Source organism: Bombina bombina, chromosome 3 (assembly GCF_027579735.1).
Source record: "Bombina bombina isolate aBomBom1 chromosome 3, aBomBom1.pri, whole genome shotgun sequence".
In the NCBI taxonomy this organism is placed as follows: domain Eukaryota; kingdom Metazoa; phylum Chordata; class Amphibia; order Anura; family Bombinatoridae; genus Bombina; species Bombina bombina.
The window spans coordinates 1,021,396,779-1,021,410,344 of record NC_069501.1 but is presented as its reverse complement, the minus strand read 5'-3'; the positions used below and the strand labels follow the sequence as shown (position 1 = coordinate 1,021,410,344).

General features: G+C 40.2%; 1 protein-coding gene across 2 annotated transcripts in view; it reads left to right on the top strand.

The window, feature by feature from the left end:
- AGAP2 (ArfGAP with GTPase domain, ankyrin repeat and PH domain 2) overlaps positions 1–13,566 on the top strand; it is a 636,919-nt gene that overhangs the window by 506,708 nt on the left and 116,645 nt on the right. For both annotated transcript variants that reach the window (XM_053708205.1, XM_053708204.1), the window contains one exon: positions 320–463. In XM_053708205.1, coding sequence (XP_053564180.1) covers positions 320–463 — 144 coding nt within the window. The remainder of the gene's footprint in view (positions 1–319; positions 464–13,566) is intronic.

The following is a 13,566-nucleotide window of genomic DNA, read 5'->3' as shown; positions in this document are numbered from 1 at the left end:
AATGTATTAGCAGGGTTGTCCCATATGGGTCGTAACAATATGAAACGTTATCAACTCTGTTGGAAAGAATGTTTTAATTATCTTTTCCATAATGTTACTGATAATTGAGTCTTAAAGTTTATTTTAATTTCACTGATACTTCTCCCTGTTGGCTAATTATTGTTTTAGCTAATATGTTCTATTTGTTACCTTTTGTGTCTGACTTGTATAAAAAATATTTAATACCATTCATTATGATGAGCAGATGGTAAATTAACTCTTGTAAGAAGTTATATCACTATGCTAATTGCACTGTGCTCTCTAATGTATCACTAAACAGAGAGCAGTTCTACTGGGGATGTGATTTCCAGCCCTTCGAGTAGCAAAGAGCCTCCATCTTCCCCTATGAGTGACAAAAAGAAGAACAAAAGAAAGAAAAACATGACCCCCTCCAAAACAGAAGGCTCAGCAGGACAAGCAGATGGTGAGTGTCACTGCAACCACATTAGATGTCATGGAATTATCTTGGGTCATGACATGAAAGTAATATGCACGTCTGCCAGATGTCCACACATAGACCCTGGAATAAACATTGCCACCTCGGCCATGTTTTCTAGGACAGCTATGAGTTATACATACTACGGGGAATAACATTAATATTGCTGCTGGATAGTAAATGAGTAGTGCTGCTAGACAATTCATGCTCCTCTCTGAACACTGCAACATGTGTATCTGGTCATAGGGCCAACCCTACCTAAAGTATATGACAGTCCAGCTGATGAAGTCTAGGTCCATTTAAAATGCTACTTGCAGATAATGTTTTTAGCTAAGGAACCCGTCTGTCTTCATTCAGGTTTGTGGGGCACCATCTACACCCCCCCCCTTTTAAAACTACACAAGCATGTGCTGATTGACTGTGTGAGAGCAAGGTTTGTAAGTCATGAGTGATTCTTCACCACGATGGCTTTAAGCTGTGTCCACTCAGTAAGTTAAAGGGACATGAAACATTTTTCTTTCATGACTCAAATAGGACATAAATCTTTATACAACTTTTCAATTTACTTTCATTGTCAATTTAGCTTCATTCTCTTGGTATCCTTTATTGAAGGAGAAGCAATGCACTTAAGGGAGCTAGCTAAACACATTGGTAAGCCAATGACGAGGTATATATGTGCAGCAACCAATCCGCGACTAGTTCCCAGCTTCTGAACTTACCTGGGTATTCTTTTTTAACAAAGAACTAAGCAAATTAGATAATAGAATTAAAATGGAAAGTTGTTTAAAAGTGTATGCTCTATCTGAATCATGAAAGAAACATTTTGGGTTTCATGTCTCTTCAACAAAAACTTTATTGACACATTTAAACATTTTTAACAGAAATGTTAGTGTTTTTACTTTTTATATATGTTGTGTATACAATGTCATACATTGCAAAAAAATCTGAACTTAAATTGTCAGTTAAAATATTTACCAAAACATATTTAAGACAATTATGTAGTGAAAGATACTGGAGAATGTTACTATTTCATGCTTTAATGTTTAAATTGATCAAATATATGTAATAGTGTTAACTTTAAAAGAGTTATAGTATCACAATTTCTGTCCGTTGGTTATGTACACTTGTGTTCAAAAGTTTGGGCTCACTTACAAATTTCCTTGTTTTCAAAAGAAAAGTAATTTTTTTGTCCATTAAAATAACATAAAATTGATCAGAAATACAGTGTAGATATTGTTAATGTTGTACATGACTATTGTAGCTTCAAAGGCTTATTTTAATGGAATATCTACATAGGCGTACAGGGGCCCATTATCAGCAGTCATCTGTCCTGTGTTCCAATGTCACGTTGTGTTTGCTAATCCAAGTTTATTATTTAAAAAGGTTAATTGATCATTAGAAAGCCCTTTTGCAATTATGTTATCACAGCTGAAAACTGTTTGTGCTGATTAAAGAAGCAATAAAAATGGCCTTCATGATACTAGTTTAGTAAGGAGTATCATAAATTGTAAGTTTGATTACAGGCTCAAGATGGCCAGAAAAGAAGAACTTTCTTCTGAAACTCGTCAGTGTATTCTTGCTTTTAGAAATTCCAATGCGAAAAATTGCCAAGAAACTGAAGATCCCGTACAACGTTGTGTACTACTCTCTTCACAAAACAGTGCAAACTGTCTCTAACCAAAATAAAAAGAGGAGTGGTAGGTCCCTGGCCTGGTGCACAACTGAGCAAGAGGACAAATACATAGAGTGTCTAGTTTGAGAAATAGATGCCTCACAGGTCCTCCACTAGCAGCTTCATTAAATAGAACCCGCAAAACACCAGTCTCAACGTCAACAGTGAAGAGGCGACTCCAGGGTGCTGGCCTTCTAGCATCCTGGAGTCGCCTCTTCAATTTGCCTCTTCCATATCTCTGACTGGCCAATAAAAAGATTAAGATGGGCAAAAACATAATTTATGCTTACCTGATAAATTCCTTTCTTCTGTAGTGTGATCAGTCCACGGGTCATCATTACTTCTGGGATATTAACTCCTCCCCAACAGGAAGTGCAAGAGGATTTACCCAGCAGAGCTGCATATAGCTCCTCCCCTCTACGTCACTCCCAGTCATTCGACCAAGGACCAACGAGAAAGGAAAAGCCAAGGGTGAAGTGGTGACTGGAGTATAAATTAAAAAATATTTACCTGCCTTAAAACAGGGCGGGCCGTGGACTGATCACACTACAGAAGAAAGGAATTTATCAGGTAAGCATAAATTATGTTTTCTTCTGTTAAGTGTGATCAGTCCACGGGTCATCATTACTTCTGGGATACCAATACCAAAGCAAAAGTACACGGATGACGGGAGGGATAGGCAGGCTCTTTATACAGAAGGAACCACTGCCTGAAGAACCTTTCTCCCAAAAATAGCCTCCGATGAAGCAAAAGTGTCAAATTTGTAAAATTTGGAAAAAGTATGAAGCGAAGACCAAGTTGCAGCCTTGCAAATCTGTTCAACAGAGGCCTCATTCTTAAAGGCCCAAGTAGAAGCCACAGCTCTAGTGGAATGAGCTGTAATCCTTTCAGGAGGCTGCTGTCCAGCAGTCTCATAAGCTAAACGAATTATGCTACGAAGCCAAAAAGAAAGAGAGGTAGCAGAAGCTTTTTGACCTCTCCTCTGCCCAGAGTAAACGACAAACAGAGAAGACGTTTGTCGAAATTCCTTAGTTGCCTGTAAGTAAAATTTTAGAGCACGGACTACATCCAGGTTGTGCAGTAGACGTTCCTTCTTCGAAGAAGGATTTGGGCATAAAGAAGGAACAACAATCTCTTGATTGATATTCCTGTTAGTAACTACCTTAGGTAAGAACCCAGGTTTAGTACGCAGAACTACCTTATCCGAATGAAAAATCAAATAAGGAGAATCACAATGTAAGGCTGATAACTCAGAGACTCTTCGAGCCGAGGAAATAGCCATTAAAAATAGAACTTTCCAAGATAACAACTTTATATCAATGGAATGAAGGGGTTCAAACGGAACGCCCTGTAAAACATTAAGAACAAGGTTTAAACTCCATGGTGGAGCAACCGTTTTAAACACAGGCTTAATCCTGGCCAAAGCCTGACAAAAAGCCTGGACGTCAGGAACTTCTGACAGACGTTTGTGTAACAGAATGGACAGAGCTGAGATCTGTCCCTTTAATGAACTAGCGGATAAACCCTTTTCTAAACCTTCTTGTAGAAAAGACAATATCCTAGGAATCCTAACCTTACTCCAAGAGTAACCTTTGGATTCACACTAATATAGGTATTTACGCCATATCTTATGGTAAATCTTTCTGGTAACAGGTTTCCTAGCCTGTATTAAGGTATCAATAACTGACTCAGAAAACCCACGTCTTGATAAAATCAAGCGTTCAATTTCCAAGCAGTCAGCTTCAGAGAAGTTAGACTTTGATGTTTGAAGGGACCCTGTATCAGAAGGTCCTGTTTCAGAGGTAGAGACCAAGGTGGACAGGATGACATGTCCACCAGATCTGCATACCAAGTCCTGCGTGGCCACGCAGGTGCTATTAGAATCACTGATGCTCTCTCTTGTTTGATTCTGGCAATCAATCGAGGAAGCATCGGGAAGGGTGGAAACACGTAAGCCATCCTGAAGTCCCAAGGTGCATTCAGGGCATCTATCAGGACTGCTTCTGGATCCCTGGATCTGGACCCATAACGAGGAAGCTTGGCGTTCTGTCGAGACGCCATGAGATCTATCTCTGGTTTGCCCCAACGTCGAAGTATTTGGGCAAAGGCCTCCGGATGAAGTTCCCACTCCCCCGGATGAAAAGTCTGACGACTTAAGAAATCCGCCTCCCAGTTCTCCACTCCCGGGATGTGGATTGCTGACAGGTGGCAAGAGTGAGACTCTGCCCAGCGAATTATCTTTGATACTTCCATCATAGCTAGGGAGCTTCGTGTCCCTCCCTGATGGTTGATGTAAGCTACAGTCGTGATGTTGTCCGACTGAAACCTGATGAAACTCCGCGTTGTCAACTGGGGCCAAGCCAGGAGGGCATTGAGAACTGCTCTCAATTCCAGAATGTTTATTGGCAGGAGACTCTCCTCCTGACTCCATTGTCCCTGAGCCTTCAGAGAATTCCAGACGGCACCCCAACCTAGAAGGCTGGCGTCTGTTGTTACAAATGTCCAGTCTGGTCTGCTGAATGGCATCCCCCTGGACAGATGTGGCCGAGAAAGCCACCAAAGAAGAGAATTTCTGGTCTCTTGATCCAGATTCAGAGAAGGAATGTTTATTGGCAGGAGACTCTACTATGTCCATTGCCGCTACCATTAAGCCGATTACCTCCATGCATTGAGCCACTGACGGGTGTTGAATGGAATGAAGGGTGCGGCAAGCACTTTGAAGTCTTGTTAACCTGTCCTCTGTCAGGTAAATCTTCATTTTTACAGAATCTATAAGAGTCCCCAGGAAGGGAACTCTTGTGAGTGGAACGAGTGAACTTTTCTTTTCGTTCACCTTCCATCCATGTGACCTTAGAAATGCCAGTACTAACTCTGTATGAGACTTGGCAGTTTGAAAGCTTGAAGCTTGAATCAGAATGTCGTCTAGGTATGGAGCTACCGAGATTCCCCGCGGTCTTAGTACCGCCAGAAGAGCACCCAGAACCTTTGTGAAGATTCTTGGAGCTGTAGCCAATCCGAATGGAAGAGCTACAAACTGGTAATGCCTGTCTAGGAAGGCAAACCTTAGGTACCGGTAATGATCTTTGTGAATCGGTATGTGAAGGTAAGCATCTTTTAAATCTACAGTGGTCATGTACTGACCCTCTTGGATCATAGGTAAAATTGTCCGAATAGTCTCCATCTTGAACGATGGAACTCTTAGGAACTTGTTTAGGATCTTTAAGTCCAGGATTGGTCTGAAAGTTCCCTCTTTTTTGGGAACCACAAACAGATTTGAGTAAAACCCCTGTCCCTGTTTCGATCGTGGAACTGGGTGGATTACTCCCATTAACAAGAGCTCTTGTACGCAGCGTAGAAACGCCTCTTTCTTTGTCTGGATTGTTGACAACCTTGACAGATGAAATCTCTCTCTTGGAGGAGAGTATTTGAAGTCCAGAAGGTATCCCTGAGATATTATTTCTAGCGCCCAGGGATCCTGGACATCTCTTGCCCAAGCCTGGGCGAAGAGAGAAAGCCTGCCCCCCACTAGATCCGATCCCGGATCGGGGGCCCTCAATTCATGCCGTTTTAGGGGCAGCAGTAGGTTTCCTGGTCTGCTTGCCCTTGTTCCAGGACTGGTTAGGTTTCCAGCCTTGTCTGTAGCGAGCAACAGCTCCTTCCTGTTTTGGTGCAGAGGAAGTTGATGCTGCTCCTGCTTTGAAATTACGAAAGGAACGAAAATTAGACTGTCTAGTCTTAGTTTCGGCTTTGTCCTGAGGCAGGGCATGGCCTTTACCTCCTGTAATGTCAGCGATAATCTCTTTCAACCCGGGCCCGAATAAGGTCTGCCCTTTGAAAGGTATATTAAGCAATTTAGACTTAGAAGTAACATCAGCTGACCAGGATTTTAGCCACAGCGCCCTGCGTGCCTGAATGGCGAATCCTGAATTCTTCGCCGTAAGTTTAGTTAGATGTACTACGGCCTCCGAAATGAATGAATTAGCTAGTTTAAGGACTCTAAGCCTGTCCGTAATGTCGTCCAGAGTAGCTGAACTAATGTTCTCTTCCAGAGACTCAATCCAGAACGCCGCTGCAGCCGTGATCGGCGCAATGCATGCAAGGGGTTGCAATATAAAACCTTGTTGAACAAACATTTTCTTAAGGTAACCCTCTAATTTTTTATCCATTGGATCTGAAAAAGCACAGCTATCCTCCACCGGGATAGTGGTACGCTTAGCTAAAGTAGAAACTGCTCCCTCTACCTTAGGGACCGCTTGCCATAAGTCCCGTGTGGTGGCGTCTATTGGAAACATTTTTCTAAATATCGGAGGGGGTGAGAACGGCACACCGGGTCTATCCCACTCCTTAGAAACAATTTCAGTAATTCTCTTAGGTATAGGAAAAACCTCAGTACTCGTCGGTACCGCAAAATATTTATCCAACCTACACATTTTCTCTGGTATTGCAACTGTGTTACAATCATTCAGAGCCGCTAACACCTCCCCTAGTAATACACGGAGGTTTTCCAGTTTAAATTTAAAATTTGAAATATCTGAATCCAGTCTGTTTGGATCAGAACCGTCACCCACAGAATGAAGTTCTCCGTCCTCATGTTCTGCAACCTGTGACGCAGTATCTGACATGGCCCTAATATTATCAGCGCACTCTGTTCTCACCCCAGAGTGATCACGCTTACCTCTTAGTTCTGGTAATTTAGCCAAAACTTCAGTCATAACAGAAGCCATATCCTGTAATGTGATTTGTAATGGCCGGCCAGATGTACTCGGCGCTACAATATCACGCACCTCCCGAGCGGGAGATGCAGGTACTGGCACGTGAGGCGAGTTAGTCGGCATAACTCTCCCCTCGTTGTTTGGTGAAATTTGTTCAATTTGTACAGATTGACTTTTATTTAAAGTAGCATCAATACAGTTAGTACATAAATTTCTATTGGGCTCCACTTTGGCATTGCAACAAATGACACAGGTATCTTCCTCTGAATCAGACATGTTTAACACACTAGCAAATAAACTTGCAACTTAGAATACAATTCAATTAGAATAATATTAAAAACGTACTGTGCCTTTAAGAAGCACAGAAAATCTATGACAGTTGAAAATTAATAAATTGAAACAGTTATAGCCTCAATCCTTGTAAACAACACAACTTTAGCAAAGGTTTAATCCCAATAGCAAAGATAACAAATTCTGAAAGCAGGAAACAATTACAGAATAAACGTTTTTTATCACAGTCAACTATAATTCTCACAGCTCTGCTGAGAGAAATTACCTCCCTCAAAATAAGTTTGAAGACCCCTGAGTTCTGTAGAGATGAACTGGATCATGCAGGAAATACAATGAGCTGCTGACTGAAATAACTGATGCATAGAAAAGGCGCCAAAAAAACGGCCCTTCCCCCTCACACACAGCAGTGAGAGAGAACAGAAACTGTCAGAAAAAGATTAAGCAACTGCCAAGTGGAAAAATGGTGCCCAAACATTTATTCACTCAGTACCTCAGCAAATGAAAACGATTTTACATTCCAGCAAAAACGTTAAACATAATTTCTAGTTATTAAACAGCTTAATGTACTTCTTACAGTGTAATTCTAGTGAAGTACCATTCCCCAGAATACTGAAGTGTAAAGTATACATACATGACATTATATCGGTATGGCAGGATTTTCTCATCAATTCCATTGTCAGAAAATAAAAGCTGCTACATACCTCTATGCAGATTCATCTGCCCGCTGTCCCCTGATCTGAAGTTTACCTCTCCTCAGATGGCCGAGAAACAGCAATATGATCTTAACTACTCCGGCTAAAATCATAGCAAAAACTCTGGTAGATTCTTCTTCAAACTCTGCCAGAGAGGTAATAACACACTCCGGTGCTATTTTAAAATAACAAACTTTTGATTGAAGATATAAAACTAAGTATAATCACCATAGCCCTCTCACACCTCCTATCTAGTCGTTGGGTGCAAGAGAATGACTGGGAGTGACGTAGAGGGGAGGAGCTATATGCAGCTCTGCTGGGTGAATCCTCTTGCACTTCCTGTTGGGGAGGAGTTAATATCCCAGAAGTAATGATGACCCGTGGACTGATCACACTTAACAGAAGAAAGAACACTGGACAGAGAAAGTTTGGTAAAAAGTGTTATGGATAGATGAACCTAAATTTGAGGTGGTTAGATCAAAAAGAAGAACATTTGTGAGGGACGCAGACCAAATGACAATATGCTGGAGGAGTGCTTGATGCCATCAGTCAAGCATGGTGTAGGCAATGTGAAGGTGCTTTGGTGGTGGTAAAGTGGGAGATTTATACAGTGTAAAAGAAACTTTGAAGAAGGAAGACTATCACTCCATTTTACAGCACCATGCCATACCCTGTGGACGACTCCTGATTGGAGCCAATTTCCTTCTTCAACAGGACAATGACCCAAAAGCACAGCTCCAAACTACGTAAGAACTATTTAAGGAGGAAGCAGTCAGCTGGTATTCTGTCTTTAATAGAGTGGCCAGCACAGCCACCAAATCTCAACCCTATTGAGCTGTTGTGGGAGCAGCTTGATCATATGCTACATAAGAAGTACACCTCCCATCAAGCCAGTACAACTTGTGCTTCAGGAAGGATGGGGTGAAATCTCTTCAGATTACCTCCAAAAATTGACAACTAGAATGCCAAATGTCTGCATGGCTGTAATCGCTGCACATGGAGGATTCTTTGACAAAAGAAAAGTTTGAAGGACACAATTATTATTTCACTTAAAATTAATTATTTCTAACCTTGTCGATGATTATATTTCCTATTCAAACTCATTTCACATATGTTTTCATGGAAAATAAGGAAATGTCTAAGTGACCTCAAACTTTTTAATGTCAGTTTATATATATATATATAGATAGATAGATAGATATTTATATTTTTGCTGAGCCGGAGTTGATCATGATTGTAGAATATTATATCATGCTCTTAACTTTCTGGTTTATAAATCTGTATACAAATACCACAGCCTGGCTCCTTAATATCTTAGCTAGCTTTAAAGTTTGAAATACATTTGTCTACCTTTGACCTAGAATGTAAACTTCCAAAAGGACAGGAATCAAGTTAATAAAATGCTAATTATATAAAGCAAATATAAACTTTTTGAATTCAAGATAAATGTTTTAATAAGGTAATCTTTAACTTTAAGGGAAAAAATAATTTTTTTCTGCCAAATTTTCTTCAAATTCTTTTGCACCAATTTGGCATTATCAGGTTTTTGTCAGATTTAGAGCACTAAATACCAGTTTCTCCTTGGTGCTACATCTGATAGAAGTAAATGCATGTTATGTTCATGAATACAATGACAATAACATGTACATTTGTGCAGAAACCCTCTCAGTATTTGTATTAATAAAGAATCTATTTATACACATTGACAATTGAACATTTTAAACAACTAGTAAAAATGTGATATAAACATTACAGATATGATGTACACAGTTCATTAAAAGATAAGAAAGGAAATGTCAGTAAAGAATTTTTTTTTAAATATGCATGCCAGGTCTATTATCATCTATGTGGCTTTGATACATATTTAGGTTGGCCACATTAAGAAAGTAATTAAAAATCTCAAAGGAAAAATATTGTACCTGCCTATTAAAACATTTTAATATGTACATAAATAAGTTATGAAAGGCCAAAGGGCCAGATTACAAGTGGAGCGCTATCTTAATATGCACCTGTAAAGGGAGGGAGCATGTTAAATAACCAGCCATTACAAGTGTCTGGTTAATGCTACCGTAAGCTTGCGGTTTCACTTTGCGCTAAGCGCAATTAACCAGAGGTCAGACTTCTGCTTAAAATAAAAAGTTACCCCAATAGCCCCAAAAATAAAGAGGCCAGTACATTAAAATACAATATAAATATGAACATCTTAAAAAAAAAACTGCACAAAGCAGTTATAAGGGGAAGTGCGGAGTGTTAGAAATACACGGAACCTAAAGTGCCTTTACATGGAGGTCAATGGGGGTGTCTGTGTTTTATATATAAATATATACAGTGGGGCAAAAAAGTATTTAGTCAGCCACCAATTGTGCAAGTTCTCCCACTTAAGAAGATGAGAGAGGCCTGTAATTTTCATCATAGGTATACCTCAACTATGAGAGACAAAATGTGGAAACAAATCCAGACAATTACATTGTCTGATTTGTTAAGAATTTATTTGCAAATTATGGTGGAAAATAAGTATTTGGTCAATATCAAAAGTTCATCTCAATACTTTGTTATATATCCTTTGTTGGCAATGACAGAGGACAAACGTTTTCTGTAAGTCTTCACAAGGTTGTCACACACTGTTGCTGGTATGTTGGCCCATTCCTGCATGCAGATCCCCTCTAGAGCAGTGATGTTTTGGGCTGTCGCTGGGCAACACGGACTTTCAACTCCCTCCAAAGGTTTTCTATGGGGTTGAGATCTGGAGACTGGCTAGGCCACTCCAGGACCTTGAAATGCTTCTTATGAAGCCACTCCTTCATTGCCCGGGTGGTGTGTTTGGGATCATTGTCATGCTGAAAGACCCAGCCCTGTTTCATCTTTAATGCCCTTGCTGATGGAAGGAAGTTTGCACTCAAAATCTCACAATACATGGCCCCATTCATTCTTTCATGTACACGGATCAGTCGTCCTGTTCCCTTTGCAGAGAAACAGCCCCAAAACATGATGTTGCCACCCCCATGCTTCACAGTAGGTATGGTGTTCTTTGGTTGCAACTCAGCATTCTCTCTCCTCCAAACACGACGAGTTGTGTTTCTACCAAACAGTTCTACTTTGGTTTCATCTGACCATATGACATTCTCCCAATCCGCTTCTGGATCATCCAAATGCTCTCTAGAATACTTTAGACGGGCCCGGACATGTACTGGCTTAAGCAGGGGGACACATCTGGCACTGCAAGATCTGAGTCCCTGGCAGCGTAGTGTGTTACTGATGGTAGCCTTTGTTACGTTGGACCCAGCTCTCTGCAGGTCATTCACTAGTTCCCCCCGTGTGGTTCTGGGATGTTTGCTCACTGTTCTTGTGATCATTTTGACCCCACGGGGTGAGATCTTGCGTGGAGCCCCAGATCGAGGGAGACTATCAGTGGTCTTGTATATCTTCCATTTTCAAATTATTGCTCCCACAGTTGATTTCTTCACACCAAGCTGCTTGCCTATTGCAGATTCAGTCTTCCCAGCCTGGTGCAGGTCTACAATTTTGTTTCTGGTGTCCTTCAACAGCTTTTTGGTCTTCACCATAGTGGAGTTTGGAGTGTGACTGTTTGAGGTTGTGGACAGGTGTCTTTTATACTGATAACAAGTTCAAACAGGTGCCATTAATACAGGTAATGAGGGGAGGACAGAGGAGCCTCTTAAAGAAGAAGATACAGGTCTGTGAGAGCCAGAAATCTTACTTGTTTGTAGGTGACCAAATACTTATTCTCCACCATAATATGCAAGTAAATTCTTTCCAAATCAGACAATGTGATTGTCTGGATTTGTTTCCACATTTTGTCTCTCATAGTTGAGGTATACCTATGATGAAAATTACAGGCCTCTCTCATCTTCTTAAGTGGGAGAACTTGCACAATTGGTGGCTGACTAAATACTTTTTTCCCCCACTGTGTGTATATATATATATATATATATATATATATATATATATATATATATATATATATATATATATATACCTGTGTGTATATATATATATATATATATATTTATATATATATATATATACACACTATAATTGTGTTTGTAATGTCCGTCGCCGTCGGCAGTTGCGCACGGATCCTCAATGGAATGTTAGCAGCGCGAGGCAACCAACAGAATGTTGGCTGCGCGCAGCCAAAAGAATTCACCCTGACATTTTTGGAATCCACCGGGATGCAGCAAAGGCAAACGGAGCATTAAAAAAAAAAACACAGCTCGCACGAAGTATAACAAAAAAAAAACGAACCTCCCACACAAAGTATTAACACCTACACCGCAAACCCACACATCACAAACTAATAAAGTAATTAACCCCTTAATCCCTTAACTGTCAACCACCCACATCGCAGTAAACCTAATTACCCTATTAACCCCTAACCGCAAAACCCCCACATCGCAATAAACCTAATTAACCTATTAACCCCTAAACCGCAAAACCCACACATCGCAATAAACCTATTTACCATATTAACCTCTAAACTGCAAAAACCCCACATAGCATAAAACCTAATTAACCTATTAACCCCTAAACCGCAAAAACCCCACATCTCAATAAACATAATTAACCTATTAACCCCTAAACTGCAAAACCCACACATCACAACAAACCTATTTACCATATTAACCCCTAAACCGCAAAAACCCCACATTGCAATAAACCTAATTACACTAACCTATTAACCCCTTAAACCGCCAAAACCCACAACGCAAATAACTAATTAAATTACTAAGCCCCCTAACGTAACACCCCCTAAAGTAACACAAATTAACTAAACTAAAAAATACTAAAGTTACGAAAAAAAAAGCTATGATTACAAAAAATAAAAAAAGCTAACATTACAAATTCAAATCAGCCAATAGGATGAGAGCTACTGAAATCCTATTGGGTGATTAAAACAGCCAATAGGATTTCAGTAGCTCTCATCCTATTGGCTGATTTGAATTTGAAGAATCAAATCAGCCAATAGGAATTCAAGGGACACCATCTTTAATCGCGTACCTTGAATTCACTATTCAGTGTACGACGGCGATCATACGAAGAGGATCCTCCACGCTCCATGGCTCCGCGGTCGCCGGTCTTCAAGGGACACTGAACCCAAAGTTTTTCTTTCATGATTCAGATAGAGCATGAAATTTTAAGCAACTTTCTCTTTTACTCCTATTATCAAATGTTCTTCATTCTCTTGGTATCTTTATTTGAAATGCAAGAATGAAGTTTAGATGCCGGCCCATTTTTGGTGAACAACCTGGGTTGTCCTTGCTGATTGGCGGATACATTTATCCACCAATAAAAAAGTGCTATCCAGAGTTCTGAACCCACATTTTTTTTTTAGATGCCTTCTTTTTCAAATAAAGATAGCAAGAGAAGGAAAAAAAATGATAATAGGAGTAAATTAGAAAGTTGCTTAAAATGACATGCTCTATCTGAATCACAAAATAAAAAAATTGGGTTTAGTGTCCCTTTAAGTTCCAGGGTCGCTGGTCTTCAGTTCCAGGATCGCCGGTCTTCAGTTGCAGGGTCGCCGGTCTTCAGCTCCGTGGTCATCGGTCTTCAGCTCCGCCCTCATCGGTCTTCAGCTCCGCTCCCTTCAAGGGACACTGAACCCAAATGTTTTCTTTCATGATTCAGATAGAGCATGAGATTTTAAGCAACTTTCTCTTTTACTCCTATTATCAAATGTTCTTCATTCTCTTGGTATCTTTA